General features: G+C 42.6%; 1 protein-coding gene across 1 annotated transcript in view; it reads right to left on the bottom strand.

The window, feature by feature from the left end:
- The window catches only part of nelfcd (negative elongation factor complex member C/D), a 95,628-nt gene that overhangs the window by 58,232 nt on the left and 20,207 nt on the right, over positions 1-17,189 (bottom strand). Inside the window, exons 5-6 of the mRNA XM_073061506.1 lie at positions 11,535-11,642; positions 2,476-2,628 (exon numbers count right to left, since the gene is read on the bottom strand). Of these exons, the coding sequence (XP_072917607.1) occupies positions 2,476-2,628; positions 11,535-11,642 (261 nt within the window). The remainder of the gene's footprint in view (positions 1-2,475; positions 2,629-11,534; positions 11,643-17,189) is intronic.

The raw sequence follows: 17,189 nt of genomic DNA, 5'->3' as shown, positions 1-17,189 counted from the left end.
TTGTTGAGTGCGACATGCCTGAATCCCGAGCAATAGCATTCACTGGTTTTCCACCTTCATATTGTTTAATAAACTTTTGTTTCAATTCCAGATCAATACTTTTCCTTTGCCTCTTGCTGCTGCTATCACTAGGAGTGGTTTTCCTGCATTTGGAAGCCATGATGCACTTTACGGCAATATTTTTGAAAGAAAATTAAACAGAGAGATAATGCTACTACACTCAAGAGACGTGTGATATGCGAGACTGGATACGTCCGCTACGTCACTTTCTCTGATCAGGACTATGGATGTATATGTGATCGGACGTTGTCTGAATGGATATTAACCGGCGCACAACTGTATTTCAATCATATACAGTGTTGTGCACGAGTCTTAGGCACATACATCGAGTTAGGGTGCCTAAAGCAACTGCACAGTACTGCAGTCATTTTAAGCATTGCACTTGTACTGCTGCTGCTGCAAAAAAAATTCATGACCTACGTGAATGATGATAAATCTGGTCTCTACTGTGAGAGTGGGAAGGGGACAGGGAGAGGGATATCATGGTTGACAAAATTGGAAGGGAGAGGGGAGTGAGCAGGAAGCACTAGAGAGATATTCTGTAATGAACAATAAACCAATTGTTTGGAATCAACAGACCTTGCCTGTTGTTTCAGGGCTGGGTGTGTCTGCACCTGTGTCATCCCCAATCTCTGCTACTCATTCACTGTTAGCTATCCCTCACTCCGTCTGCGGCACTCCACCCTCACCATTCCCAACATCCTTTGTTCCTGCCAGATTTACAAACCCGCTCTCCACTCTACGTTGACAAAAGTGCGTCAACTTGAGCCTAAGACTTTCGTACAGTTCTGTATGACTGATAAAATCCAAGCAAAAGTTTAAAGACAATAGGGAGCAGTCATCAGCGTGAATGGGTGTACATGATCTACTGTGTGGAAAAGCAAGGATCGACTTGCAGAGGAAGATTTAAACTGTTGAAGTGGAAGAGAAGCCCAATACAAGCCTGGAACAATAACAACCACAAGCATTGTGGCAAACAGTTGTGATTTCTCAGAACTGTTGACTGGAAGTGTAAAGCTGCTCTAAGCTTGCCTGTAGGTCAGTGAAGTAGCCCAAACACCAAGAACAGTGAAAATAGATGGAACTAACCGAGTTCTTGAAAAGTCAAGATATCAGTCAATGTTAGTCATACCTGCAGACTGGGTCCCAAAACCTGTCTTAAGACAGTAGTTTCACAGGATAGTTTGTGTTCCATAAACTAAAAATCTGATCAGAAAATCAGTAGCCCAGCATTTCATGGGGCAAACACTCCCTCAGAGAATATATAAATTGCAGCAACATTTACAGAAATTTGAACTCCTGCTGGAGGAGGTTTAGATTAGATTAGAGTTATTTATTAGTCACATGTACATTGAATCATACCGTGAAATGCGTCGTCATCATTAACAACCAACACAACCCAAGGACTCGGAATATTGTGTTCAGTTCTGGTCATCTCATTGCAGGGGGGATGTGAAAGCATAAGAGACGGTGCAAAGATGCTGCCTGGATTAGAGAGCACGTTTTATGAGGATAAGCTGAGCAAGAACAGGACTTTTCTCTCTGGAGCGAAGGAGGATGGGAGGTGACCTTATAGATGATAAGAGGAGTAGATTGAATGGAATAGCCAGAGACTTTCCTCGGGTAAAAATGGCTAATATGAGAGAGAGTAACTTTAAGGTGATTGAAGACAAGTATGCGTGAGGGGGAGGGAGTTTTTTTTATAGAGAGTGATGAGGGCATGGAGCACACTGCCAGTGGTGGTGGTAGAGGCAGTTATATTAGAGGCATTTAGATAGACTCATGGTTAGAAAGATGGAAGGCTACATAGGACGGAAGGGTCAGATTGATCTTAAGAGTAGGTTAAGAGGTCGGCACAGCATTGCGGGCCGAAGGGCTGTGCTGTAATGCTCTAGGTGCTGTGGGCAGCGCCACACATTCCGGCACTAACATCGAATGCCCTCGTCGTCCAGCAGAATAACACACAGCCAACATACAATAAAGCAACAACAGCAAAACAACACACACAAAATGCTGGAGAAACTCAGTAGGTCAGGCAGCATCTATGGAAATTAATGAGCAGTCGATGTTTCAAGCTGAGACCCTTTCTCAGGGCTGGAAAACAAACCCCTTTCCCAATAACCTGCACCCAGGACAGGCCACGACTGGGCGTCCAAACTCGCAGACATCAGGCCGCCAACCTCCAGAGTGTGAAATTTAGTGTCAGATGTAGGAGGAAGCTGCAATTTCACTTGCTTATAAATTACTGTAAGCCACATCTGTGCAATTGTACTGTATCAACAGGCAGGGCAAATCTGGAGTCTGGAACAAAGGTGGGCTGTTGAGAAGTTTGCTCCTTCATAAATAAACTGCATCGCAACAAAGAACTCGGTGATGACCCCTTTAACACATCGAAATAAATAGAAAGGCACTCACTGCAAATTCAGGCAGGTTTTTCTCCAAATGTTCTTCACCTCCATCAACAAGTGTGGCGAGGGATGTGCGTAGGACTCGGGAGAAGACCTCCAGCTGTTGGCAGGCTGTTGACACACTGGTAATTTCCCCCTGGTATCCAGCATCCGAGATCAGCTGTGGTGAGACAAAAAGATGAGCAGAAAAATACAGTATGAGTGAACTTAAAAGGTATTAGAAGGCGACTTAGGTCCTCCTGAATAAGTGTATAAGAAGAAAGCAATAGATAGATAGATAGATAGATAGATAGATAGATAGATACTTTATTCATCCCCATGGGGAAATTCAACATTTTTTCCAATGTCCCATACACTTGTTGTAGCAAAAACTCATTACATACAATACTTAACTCAGTAATAATATGATATGCATCTAAATCACTAACTCAAAAAGCATTAATAATAGCTTTAAAAAAAAAAGTTCTTAAGTCCTGGCAGTTGAATTGTAAAGCCTAATGGCATTGGGGAGTATTGACCTCTTCATCCTGTCTGAGGAGCATTGCATCGACAGTAACCTGTCGCTGAAACTGCTTCTCTGTCTCTGGATGGTGCTATGTAGAGGATGTTCAGGGTTTTCCATAATTGACCGTAGCCTACTCAGCGCCCTTCGCTCAGCTACCGATGTTAAACTCTCCAGTACTTTGCCCACGACAGAGCCCGCCTTCCTTATCAGCTTATTAAGACGTGAGGCGTCCTTCTTCTTAATGCTTCCTCCCCAACACGCCACCACAAAGAAGAGGGCGCTCTCAACAACTGACCTATAGAACATCATCAGCATCTCACTGCAGACATTGAATGACGCCAACCTTCTAAGGAAGTACAGTCGACTCTGTGCCTTCCTGCACAAGGCATCTGTGTTGGCAGTCCAGTCTAGCTTCTCGTCCAACTGTACTCCCAGATACTTGTAGGTCTTAACCTGCTCCACATATTCTCCATTAATGATCACTGGCTCCATATGAGGCCTAGATCTCCTAAAGTCCACCACCATCTCCTTGGTCTTGGTGACATTGAGACGCAGGTAGTTTGAGTTGCACCATATCACAAAGTCCTGTATCAGTTTCCTATACTCCTCCTCCTGTCCATTCCTGACACACCCCACTATGGCCGTGTCATCAGCGAACTTCATCGGATTGATTTTGAATTATATTACTTAATATTTGTCCAACATTGTTACAGACAGTTCATCTCCACATTGAAAAGACTTCACCAGTACAATGGGCATACTCCTGTTCTTGGAAGGTCAAGGGCAAGAAGCAATCCTAGGATTCATGAAAGGTTCTAATGGATTCCTGCCTATACCGAACAAAGGTGACAGACCCAAAGCAAGTGTGGATCCACTGACCCCCCACCGAAATTTCATGACCACAATGCAGGAGATCGGAGAAGGAAGGGTCAACATTCACCACTCGTAAGAACAGAAGAAACGGAAGCAGGATACCTGACCCTTTGACTTGCTCTGCCATTCAATAAGAACATGGCTAGTCCTATCTTAGCCTGGACATAATTTTCCTGCCTTTTTCCCATTTCCCTTCTCTGCTTTGTAGGTAAAATGTCAGCCAATTTCTGCCTTGAATATATTCAATGACTTCACCTCCACAGCTCTCTGGGGTAGAGAATTCCAAAGGTGTACCAGCCTTTGAGTGGAAAATTCCTCTCCGCTTTGTTACAAATGGATGAGCCAATTTACTCTATTAGTTTATATATCACTCTACTTAAGCAATAATTTATTTTTTCACTGTTAGAGGCATTTGCTTGTGGCTAAAAAGCAGTCATAGCTACAGATACAATCTGGGTGTTAATGTGTGACTGACAATTGTTCTATAAACAGTATCAGAAAATGAATGTAGTCTCTCAAATTTCTCTGAAAGCACACTGTATCATGCAGACGTATTATCACAAGCCATACTTATGGTTAAATATGAAATAAGATTGCTTAAAGACTCTGCTTGGGAAGGAAGTGCATGGGAAATAGGTAATATTTCATTGAAATCAACCCATCTATGGGCTCCATGTCCGTGCAAGACTCTAAGCATGCTGAGCTCTGCTCCCAATCCCTGTGCCTAGAGTGCCTAGAGTGCAGCAGCCTGCATGAATGGTAATAGAAACATGGAAACACAGAAAACCTACAGCACAATACAGGCCTTTTAGCCCAACAAACCTGTGCCGAACATGTCCTTACCTTAGAAATTACCTAGGGTTACCCATAGCCCTCTATTTTCCTAAGCTCCACGTACCTATCCAGGAGTACCTTAAAAGACCCTATCGTACCCGCATATGCCGTTTCTTCAACGTTGTTAGACACAACATTTTCCACCTGTTTTTTTCTGAAATAATAAACACAAGAGATTCTGCAGATGCTGGAAACCTAGAACAACATCCACAAAATGCTGAAGGTACTTAACAGGTCAGGCAACATCTTCCTGTTTCTGAAATAGGAAACTTGGCTGCCATAATCAATGCTCTTCGGAAACATTTCTGAGATCCCATATTTGGTTTCATTTTACACTGCCTCTACATAATTCTATTCTGTTTGCACTAACACTTCCAGTCAGATAAAACCGATCTTTACGCTAACTGAAAACAAGTAATTTTTTAAATAAAAACACAAAATGCTGGCAGAACTCAGCAGGCCAGACAGCATCTAATTGAGGAGGTAGTGACGACGTTTCGGGCTGAAACTCCTGATGAAGGGTTTCAGCCTGAAACATCGTCACTACCTCCTCCCATAGAAGCTGTCTGGCCTACTGAGTTCTGCCAGCATTTTGTGTTTTTATTTATTTCCAGCATCTGCAGATTCACTTGGGTTGACAAGTAATTGTTTGCCTTCTTATGATTAAATAAGGTGATCACTTTCGTTAATTACTATGAAACAAAAGAAAGTAGGGGCTCAAATTCATCATAAGCCGTAATGAACAAGAACATGCAAGAATAGCAGAGAAGTTGTTTTAAACGTAGAATATAGAACAGTATAGGGCAGGAACAGGCCCATCCGGATAACTAACCTAATCCCTTCTACCTACACAATGCCCATATCCTTCTATTCCCTGCACATTCATGTGCCTACCTAAGAACACCTGTATCATTTCTGCCTCCACCACCACCACTCCAGGCATCGTATTCCAGGTACCTACCACTCTCAGTGTAAAACACTTGCCCACATCTATCTCCCTTTGAACTTACCACTCTCTCGCCTTCAATGCAGACCCTCTGGTATTAGATATTTGAACCCTGGGATAAAGATACTATCTGTCTACACTATCTATGCCTTGCATAATCTTATATACCTCTATCAGATCTTCCTCAGCCTCCACCGCTCCAGAGAAATCAACCAAAGTTTGTCCAGCATCTCCTTATAGCACATGCCCTCTAATCCAGGCAGCTTGCTGGTGAACCTCTTCTGCACCTTCTCCAAGCTTCAACATCCTTCCTATAATGGGGCAACCAGAACTGAGATAAATAATCCAGATGTGACCTAACTAGTTTCATAATGCTGCAACGTAACTTCCCCACTCTTGAACTCAAATTCCTCGGCTAATTAAGGCAAGCAGGCCAGCCTTCTTTACTGCCTCATCAATTTGTGCAGCCATTTTCAGGGGGCTATGAACTTGGACCCCAAGATCCCTCTGCACACTAATACTATTAAGGGTTTGGCCAGTAACAGAGTACTGTCTTAAAGCACAGAATCTTGGTTCAGATTCAGGTGCACTACATGTTGTAAAATGTGTTGTTTCTTGGCACAATGCAGTGCAAGACATAATGCTTTCTATAAAATTTCTATAAGTTACAAAAATAAAGAAATTGGGTAAAAGAGGAACAACATGGATCATTCAGAAGTCTGATGGTGGAGGGGTCTTTGGGTTCCTCCACTAATCTCCAAAGATAGTAATAAGAAGAGGTCATGTCCTGGATATTGAGGGCCCTTAACAGTATATGCCACATTCTTAAGGCACCAGCTCTTGAAGATGTCCTCGATGGCATGGAGGGTTGTGTCTACATGGAAAGGGCTGAGTCTACAACCCTCTGCAGCTCTTTGCAATCCGGCACATTAGAGGCTCCATGCCAGATTGTGATGCAACCAGTCAGAATGCTCTCCATGGTTAGACCGTAGAAATTTGCAAAAGTCCTTGGTGACACACCAAATCTCCTCAAACTCCTAATGACGTAGCACAGCTGGTCTGCATTCTTTATGATTGCATCAATGCGTTGGGCCCAAGACAGATCCTCCAAGATGTTGATACCCAGGAACTGAAAGCATCTAACACCTCAATGACGTCTGGTGTATGTTCTCCCAACTCCCCCTTCCTAAAGTCCACAATCAATTGCTCGGTCTTGCTGAGGTTGTTGCAATACCACTCAATCACAGAATACTGCACTCAGCTCTGAACTCAATGTTCTCAACCACGATAATTTGTGACAATTTACTAAAATTCTCTGGATTCTGAACGGCGAATGTTATCCCACTTTCTAAAAAGGATACAGGCAAAAGGGAGGTAACAATAGGCCAGGTCTCTTAACGTCTGTAGTTGGGAAAATGCTTGAAGCTATCGTTAAGGAAGAAATAGTAAGACATCGGGATAGAAGTGGTTCCGTCAGGGTGATTTCATGAAGGGTAGGTCTTGTTGACAAACTTACTGGACTTGAGAATATAATGAGTGCAGTTATTGCATATGACAATCAACTTGACTTTAAAACTCTATAGATACAGTATATAGAGGTGCATTTAGAAACTGATTTCAGAACTAAGACATTAAACCCATTGAAGAAAAAAAAAACCCTTAGGTCCAGGGCTTCTTTCCATTGAAAGAGAGCTGAGAGATGTGACCACAGAGGTTTTAAAATTGATGAGGAATTTTTGTTAAGGTCGATCTAGAGAAGATATTTCCACTGGGAAGAAATCCGAAATTAGAGGTCTGAGAAAGAAATAAAACTGTTAAGAATTGTACATGGAAACTATCCAAAAATTACTTAGAATAAGGTAAGTCACTGAAAATAATTGCAGTACACATAGTTTAGATGTATTTAAAGGAACGTGAGAAATAAATGAGCAAGAAGGAAATACGAGAATATGTTGGAGGCATTGCATGCAGTAGGGTTCATGAAAAATAATGCAAAGCATTAATAGCAAAATATGCCAAATGGCAAAAATTTCAAGTGGTATCTTTGAGGTGCCTACTCAGTGATGTTGAAACAGAACACCATTCTGGTGTGCTAAATAGCATTAATGTTATACAGTTGGCTCTTCTTATCCGCGAGGGATTGGTTCCAGGACCCCTCGCGGATACCAAAAAACGTGGATGCTCAAGTCCCTTATTTAACCAATCTCCATGCGGTGGTCTTTAGGACCCCGTAGAGCTCTGAACCCGCAGTGTTTCTGTTCACGAAAATAATCACGATCACGATTGAAAATAAAGTGGAAATAATAAAGTGATCGGAAAGAGGCGAAACACCATCAGTCATTGGAAAAGCGTTAGGCTGCAGTCGGTCAACGATCGGAACAATTTTAAAGGGTAAAGTGAGAAAGGCCCTGCCCCTATGAAAGCTACAATTATTACTAAGCAACACAGTGGTTTAATTATTGGGTTTTGGGGTTTTGGGGTTTTGGGTTTTTGATCCTCCACATCAACCCTGCACGGATGGAGAGCACGCTCGGAAGTGGTCTGTCACTGGATCGAACTCGGGAACTTCCCAAGCACGGCACTGAAACATTATGTTCTTAAGTGTTTTATATGCATAGAAAGGTAAAATATATACTATATACTAAGACAAACATTTGACTAACTGATGCTAAATAATACCGAATGTACCTGTTCCAACTTAGTTAGTAAGAGAACTTCCGGTTTTTTTCAATCCCAATCCACGATAACCTACGCACATCCTCCTGTATACTTTAAATCATCTCTAGATTACTTATAATACCTAATACAATGTAAATGCTATGTAAATAGTTGTTATACTGCATTGTTTAGGGAATATGACAAGAAAAAAAAGTCTGTACATGCTAACAACAAGTGCTGGAAGAGCACTTCCAGGTTTTCTCGATTCGCGGTTGGTTGAATTCGCGCATGCGGAACTCGTGGATAAGGAGGGCCGATTGTACAATAAATATGACCAAGTAATCCTACAAACAATGGGTCAATTCCAATCTTAGCAGCCCTGCCAAATCCGGTTCATGAATGGTGGTGAACAATTAAACCGCTGACAAGAGTAAGAAACTACAGGAATATCCTCAATTTCAATAATGGTATGGCCCTGATTATTTGCCAAAGGCAAGAGTGCAGAAATCCAAAACATGTTTAGACAGAGGTGCTAAGAGAATGATTATCTCAGCTCCCTTCTGAGATCCCAGACTTCACAGGTTGGTTTGTAGCCAACTTAATTCATTCCACATGTTATCAAAGAAAGACTTACAGCACTGAACACACTGTGTGCTAGGACCAGAAAATATCTCAGATGGCCTACTGAAGACTACTACAGTAGAACAAGCCAAATCTCTAGCCAAGCTATTCCAGTACAATGTATCAAACAACATGAAAAATTCTCCAGTGATGTCTCATTCACCAAAAGCAGCACAAATACAAACTAGATTATACCCCAACACCCACTCAGTCATCAGCAAAAATGATGGAAGATGGTGTGCACAATTCTGTCCAGTGGTACTTGTTCTTCAATAATTTGCTTACCAATGGCCAATTTGGATTTTATAAGGATCACAGACTCCAGAGATGAGATAAGATTGCTGCCTTGCTGTTAAGAGCAGTCATTTCACCAACTGTGACACCAAGCAGCCTTGGTAAAACTGAAGTTAATCGGCAACCAACAGAAACTTATTCCAGTGGTTGGTTGGCATCCAAAGATGACTATGATTGTTAGTAGACAATCAACTCAGCCCCAGAACATTACTGGAGGAATTGCTCAGGATAGTAGCGTACGATGTATTTACCATGACACATAGAGGCATTAACTTAGTTAGTTTATGCTAACAGTGCAATCCCTTCAGTCCTTTTCTCCTTGTTTTACTTTCCCACACTATACCTAGATCTGGACATAATTTAAATCGCCAATTAACCTATCCGTACCTCACTGAGATGTGGGAGGAAACTAGAGCAGCCGGGGAAACTCACATGGTTGCAAAATTCCACAAAGATAGTACATTGGGTCAGGATTGAACCTGGTGATTTGGAGCTGGGGTACAGCACCGACAGCTGTGGCCGCTTGCTGCACCCAACCAACTTCAACTGCTCAACACTGATCTCTCTTCCAAAATAAGGTCAGAAGTGAAGGTGGTCTTGCGATGATTGAACAATATTTCATTCCTTTTGTAATTCATCAGCAAGTGAATTAGTTCATTGCTACATGCAGCAAGAGTTGGACAATATTCAGTTAAGGGTGGGAAGGCAAAATACTAGGAAATGAGCATCTCCAACATGAGGGTCTAATCAGTTATTCTTGCCCATCAGTGGCATTGCTATCAGCATCCTCCGCTACCATTGACTGGAAGCTCAATGGGGCCAGCCGCCAGTTACAAGAATTGGTCAGAGTCTTGGGAATCTTGCAGCTTCTCCCTCGATAAACCAAAGCTTTTCCACTATCTACAAGGCACAAATCAGGAGGGTGATGAATATTCTACACCGCAGGTTGATCAGAGCTCCAAAAAATACTCAAGAATGTTGACACTGTCGTGGAAAATGCAGTCTGTTTGACTAGCGCCCCATTCATCACCAGAGCTGCCCATTCCCTCCACCACCAACACACAGCTGATGCAGCATGTACAAAATGATGTACTCCCTTCGGGTGCTCTGATAGTGCTCCACAACCTCATCTTGGACACAACCCTAATATACCATAGAGTCATAGGGCACTACAGCACAGACACGTACCTTTCGACCCATCTAATCCAACAGGCCTAGTCTTTTGCCTACGCCCACCTTCCTGTAACTGGACTACAGCTCACCATACACCTCTAACCCAAGCACCTATTCAAACTTCTCTTAAATGTTCCAATCAAACTTCCACTGGTAGCTCATTCCACACTTGCACCAACCTCTGAGTGAAAAAGTTTCCTCCCTCAAATTCCCCATAAATATTTCACCTTTCACCCTAAACTTATGACCTCTAGTTCTGCAGAGTTGGGGGGCCTCGGTTGTAGTGAGGATCAGACCTCGAGCCGTGGTGCCGTTTGTTTGCAGCCGTCCAGGAGGGAAGTGTCAGAGTTGGTGCTGGAGGGTTCAGAGCTTCTCTTACTGTTCGCTTGGTGGAGGACAAGCTGTGTTGTGTTCCGCTGTGGGCTCATGGACTTGCACAGTGCTCTATTTTTGTGTCATTGTATTTTAGTGCTGCCTTGTGCTGTACGTACGGCAGGGGAGAGCTGTGTGGCCTCGGGTCGCCGTGTCCCGTTTGTGGCCGTCTGGGGACAAGCGTCGGAGTCTGTGCTGTCCATCAGTGTTTGCTTGGCTGAAGATGAGCTATATCAGGTCCGACTGCAGGCTGCTGCAACATTCATGGACTCAGACTTGGACTTTTATTTCCAGTGTGAATGTATTTTACTGCTACTTTATTTGTGCTTTGTGCTGTGTATGACTTTTGGTACCGTGTTTTGTACCTTTGCCCCGGAGTATCGCTGTTTATTAGGCTGTATTCATGATCAGCTGAATGACAATTAAACTTGAACTTGAGCTAGTCTCACTCAACCTGAGGGGAAAAAAGCCTGCAAGTATTCATCCTATGTATTCCCCTCATAGTACTGCATAGCTCTATAAGAACTCCCCCTCTAAAAGATCTCTCCTCATTCTCCTGTACTCCTTCCTATGCTTTATTCCTTATTCATTGCTAAGTCTAAATCTTGGATCTCCCATGCCAATACTATTGTGGAAATAGATTCATCAGCTGAACTGTAATGATCAAGAAGATGCTCAAAACCACCTTCATTTGGGCAACAGAAATAGACAATAAATAATGGCCCTGCTAGTGTTGGCCATATTTCAAGACTGACTAAGGGAAAAAGCACCTCAACCAAAGTGGTTTTACCTTGACAGTAAAATTGAGCATCAAACAGTCAGGATGAGCTTCTGCCAGTTTATAGAAGAGGTCTCTCCAAGTTACATGAGCAATCATCTGCTCCAGCCAAGCTGGCGTCTGCGAAATAAAACACACAAAAATGGTTAAATCAAAGATTCACGTCAGTAACTGCAAAAGAGCTATTATGTCTCAGTTGACTCAAATAGCTGTGAAATTTATTGCTGCATCAGACCGACAGTCAAGCAATTCCTGCTTATGTGATTAAAGCACAATAAACAACATGTTGGAATTTAAATAACATTTTTTAATCACCTGATGACCATTATTTAGAGATTAGGAGGTAAGTAGTTCGAAGTGTAGCCATGGGATTGTAGACTGATGTACTGACAAAATCAACTTATCAACAACAATTAATACTGATTGTTTTATTATAGAAGTGCCAGTAACATTATACTGTCTCACTTTATGTCAACGTCAATCTCCAGGTAATAACACTCAGGGACTTGTGCTGATATTATTTTGTGACTGTATGTGCTGGATTATACCTATGTGGTGTGAGTGACTATATAAGCTGTGCTTTGCTGTATACATGCATATGGTTGAATGACAATAAACTTGAACTTGAACTGAAACTGATTTACTGACTGCTCCTTCTCACGTTTGTGGCAGCTTGCTGTACAGAAATAAATAGCTCAATTTTATGCAGGGCATTGGTAAGTGTACTTCAAAAGTACTTACCTAACGATAAAGCATACTATTACATTTTGAAAAACACAAAATGCTGGCAGAACTCAGCAGGCCAGACAGCATCTACGGGAGGAGGTCTGGCCTGCTGAGTTCTGCCAGCATTTTGTGTTTTTATTTATTTACAGCATCTGCAGATTCACTCGTGTTGCCTATTACATTTTGATCTTTTTATGATCTGGGTTATATCATGCTGATTGCCAGTGGCTAGCTGCTGTTCATGGATCAATGTGCTCCTGTCTTCAACATTATGCTTTGCAACATGGTGGAAAAGGATACACAGTAGGTCAAATGTCAATGGGCCAGTGCCATCCAATTATACCCGTGTGACCAATTACCCTACGAACCTGTACATCTTTGGAATGTGGGATGAAACCAGAGGAACCAGAGGAAACCCATGCACTCACAGGGAGAACACACAAACTCCTTACAGACACAGTGGCAGAGTTGAACAGGCACTGCAATAGCTTTACATTAGCCACTCTGCTACTATGCCACCCCAGCTGTCTCAACGTTTGTTCAATGGTCTCCAAACTGTCACGCAAAGTTAAATGCGACAACTGGTTTATTTTGGTTTTATTTTTAAAAAGATTCCTCAATCTTAACATTTTAATTAATTTATGTAAGTTAAACATGCTTTAAGTACATTTTTGTAAACTTCTTAAATTATTTAAGTAATTAAAACACTTAAAATTTAATTCAACTGTTTTCCAGCATTTTATTATCCGAATCATTTAAGGACATTTAAAAGGCCTTTGAAAGCCATCATCAGCTAAGACGATGTACTTCAGTGTCTGGAGCTCGCACTGAACCTACACTATTCAGATGAGATTACAATCATCTGAATCATGATTGACACCATTTGTTATCAGCATCTAGCATCACAACCTGCAAATGTACAGAGGTTCAGCCATACTTTAATGCATTTAATAGTTTGTTAACATGCCCTCTCACTGCCTGTACATACCAAGAACATAAAAACCACAAACACTTTGGATGTAACAATGACTCTTTTGCTCCTTGAATCCAGATCTGTAAGTGCAGTTGCTTTATTTTTTGAGAACATCCACTGTGAAAACGTGGCTTGGGAGATGGGATACAAGGGGTGGCATTAGGTTCCTCAGGAAGTGGGACAGTTCTGAGGACAAGAGCAGATGTGTACAAGCATCTCAACAGCAACAGGATCAATGTCCTCAGTGAAGAATTCGTTAGAAGATTTGACAGAGGGAAGGCAACTCAAAAGTAGAACAGCCAACAGGAGAGTAGGAATCATCCAGAGAACACCACAGTTATCAGAAAGGAAAGTTTAAATGCATTAGCGGAACAGCTCCTTATATGGTCCAGAGCCATTGTATCACGTTCCCTTACCGCTACAGAGAAAAGTTGCAGATTGGCAGACCCTCATTAGGGTCAACTCATTAGGTGGCGCAGTCAAAGTAGAATTGGTGTAGGAGGCCTCAAGTAGGTTGGGGTGCAAGAGATTTAAATAAAGGAGCTTTTGCTGAATTTCAGCAGCACAGCTAAGGTCAAATCAGTGCAGGAAGCATCACACCTTAGAAAAGGCGATTAAAAATAAGGCAGGAACAAGCAGAGTGGCCATTGCTGGTGTGGGCAGGCTTTGGCTCATCAGGCTTGAACATGGTAGCTATCTGGTAAGTTTCTTCTTATAACCATATAACAATTACAGCATGGAAACAGGCCATCTCGGCCCTTCTAGTCCATGCCGAACACTTACTCTCACCTAATCCCACTGACCTGCACTCAGCCCATAACCCGCCATTCCTTTCCTGTCCATATACCTATCCAATTTTTTTTAAATGACAAAATCGAACCTGTCGCTATCACTTCTACTGGAAGCTCGTTCCACACAGCTACCACTCTCTGAGTAAAGAAGTTCCCCCTCGTGTTACCCCTAAAGTTTTGCCCCTTAACTCTCAACTCAAACTCACTTTTCCTACCCATATCATTAGTGCCGGTACATAGTAAGATTTCTGGCTGCTCACTCTACCCCTTTAGAATGTCATGGACCTGATCTCAGACACTTCTTACGCTGGCAACGTACCATCCGGGTGTCTCTATTGCATCCACAGAATCTCATGTCTACTCCTCTAACTATGGAATCTATTATCATTACTCTTCAACTCTTCTTCATTTGTTAGTAAATAGTTAGAGCAGTGAGAATGGATCCAAGGGCTGTGCTGTGTTCTATACCTGAGATGTGGGATTTCTGGGAGACCTCCAGCCTCCCGGATAAACACATCTGCACCAGCTGCTCAGAGAACCTGTGAAGGAACTGGAACTGCAGCTCACTGACCTCTACCTCAATGGGAAACTGAGATTATAGATATGAGCTACAGGGAGGTAGTCACCCATAAATTATAGGAGGCAGGAAAATGTGTGACTGTCAGGAGAGGGAAGGGAAATGGGTAGCCAGTGCAGAGTACCCATGTGGCCACTCCCCTACATAATAAATATACCGTTGAGGGGGATGACCGACTTGGGGTGGGGGGGTGGGGGGGGCGCACTGACCAGGTCTCTGGCACTGAGTATGGTGCTGTGGCTCAGAAGCGAATGGGGAGGACAAGAGGACTGCAGTAATGATAAGGGATTCCATAGTTAGAGGAGTAGACATGGAATTCTGTGGATTCAATAGAGACACCTGGATGGTACGTTGCCAGCGTAAGAAGTGTCTCAGACCAGGTCCATGACATTCTAAAGGGGTAGAGTGAGCAGCCAGAAATCTTGCTTTATATCAGCACTAATGATATGGGTAGGAAAAGTGAGGAGGTCCTGAAGAGAGAATTTAGCAAGCGAGGTAGAAAGCTGAAAAGCAGAACCTTCAGGGTAGCAATCTCTGGATTGCTGCCTGTGCCACGTGCCAGTGAGGGTAAGAAGATGATGGTTTAGCAGATGAATGTGTGGCTGAGAAACCAGTGCAGCAGGCAAGGTTTCAGATTTCTGGATCATTGGGATCTCATCTGGGGAAGGTATGACCTGTACAAAAGGGACACATTACACCTGAACCCTGTGGGGTACCAATATCCTTGCAGGCAGGTTTGCTAGAGCTGTTCAGGAGAGTTTAATCTAATTTGGCAGGGAAATGGGAACTGGAGTGATAGGGGTGAGGATAGGGCTGTTGGTTTACAAGCAGAGGCAGTGTGCAGTAAGACTGTCAGGAATGACAGCCAGATGTTAGGACAAATTGCAGTCAGTGGGATGAGTTGCAGTGTGAAAAGGGGATAAAAGGGTGTTGGATGCAGGATTGAAGGTGTTATATTTGATTGCATGCAATACATGGAATAAGGTAGATGATCTTGTAGCGCAGTTGGAAATTGGCAGGTATGATATTATGGGCATCACTGAGTCACGGCCGAAGGAACAATATAGTTGGGAGCTTAATAAGCAAGAATACACATACACAAGCAAGAAGGACAGGCAGGTAGGCAGAGGGTAGTGTGGCTCTAAAAATGAAATCAAATCATGAGAAACAGGTGACATAGTATTGGAAGATGTAGATCCCTTGTGAGTAGAGTTAAGAAACTGCAAGTGTAAAAAGACCTTGACAGGAGTTATATACAGGCCTCTGAACAGTAGCCTGGATGTGGGCTACAAATTGCAATGGGAGATAGAAAAGGATTGTCAAAAGGGCAATGTTATGACAGTCATAGGGAATTTCAATATGCAGGTACATTGGGGAAATCAGGTTGGTGCTGGATCCCGAGAGAGAGAGTTTGTAGAATGCCTGGAGATGGCTTTTTAGAGCAGCTTGTGCTTGAGCCTACTGGGGGATCAGCTACTCTGGATTGGGTGTTGTGTAATGAACCAGATTTGATCAGGGTGCTTAAGGTAAAGGAACACTTACTTACGAGGCAGTGATCATAATATGATAGAATTCATCCTGCATTTTGGGAAAGAGAAGCTAAAGTCAGATGTATCAGTATTACAGTATCAAAGGGAATTACAGAGACGTGAGAGAGGAGCTGGCCAAAGTTGATTGGAAGGGGACACTTGAAGGGATGACAGCAGAGGAGCAATGGCTGGGGTTTCTGAGTGTATTTTGGAATGCAGAGGATAGATACATCCCAAGAAGTATTCTAAAGGGAGGATGACACATGCTGACAAGGGAAGTCAAAGCCAACATAAAAGCCAGAGGGAAGGCAAAAATAGTGGGAAATTAGAGGATTGGGAAACAGAAGGCAACCAAAAAAGCTATAAGGGGGAAAAGCCAACAATATTAAAGAGGCTATCAAAAGTTTTTTCAGGTATATAGAGTAAAAGAGAAGCAAGAACAGATATTGGGCTGCTGGTAAATGACACTGGAGAAGTAGTAATGAGGGACAAGTAAATGGCAGACAAACTGAATAAATATTTTGCATCAGTCTTCACTGTGGAAAACACTAGTAGTATGCTTAAAGGTTAGTTTGCAGTTGAGTCAGTGGTGAGGAAGGCAAATGCAATGTTAGCATTCATTTCAAAATGACTAGAATATAAAAGGATATAATGTTGAGGCTTTATAAGGCACTGGTGAGGCGTCACCTTGAGTATTGTGAGATTTTTCGGATTGCTTATTTAATAAAGAATATGCTGACGTTGGAGAGGGTTCAGAGAAGATTCATGAGAACGATTTCAGGAATGAAAGGCTTATCAGATGAGGAGCAATTGTTGACTCAGGACCATTACTCACTGGAATTTAGAACAAAAAGTGGGGATCTCATTGAAACCTATCGGATGTTGAAAAGGCTGAGATAGAGTGGATGCAGAGAAGATGTTGGGGGTGTCTAGGACCAAAGGGTACAGCATCAGAATAAAGGGACATCCATTTAGAACGGAGATGAGGCAGAATTTCTTCAGCCAGAAGGTGGTGAATCTGTGTACTTGTTGTCACAGGCAGCTGTGGAGACTGTGGTATATTCAAGGCAG

The sequence above is a fragment of the Hemitrygon akajei genome, chromosome 11 (assembly GCF_048418815.1).
Source record: "Hemitrygon akajei chromosome 11, sHemAka1.3, whole genome shotgun sequence".
NCBI lineage: Eukaryota > Metazoa > Chordata > Chondrichthyes > Myliobatiformes > Dasyatidae > Hemitrygon > Hemitrygon akajei.
This window is presented reverse-complemented; position numbering and strand designations above follow the sequence as displayed.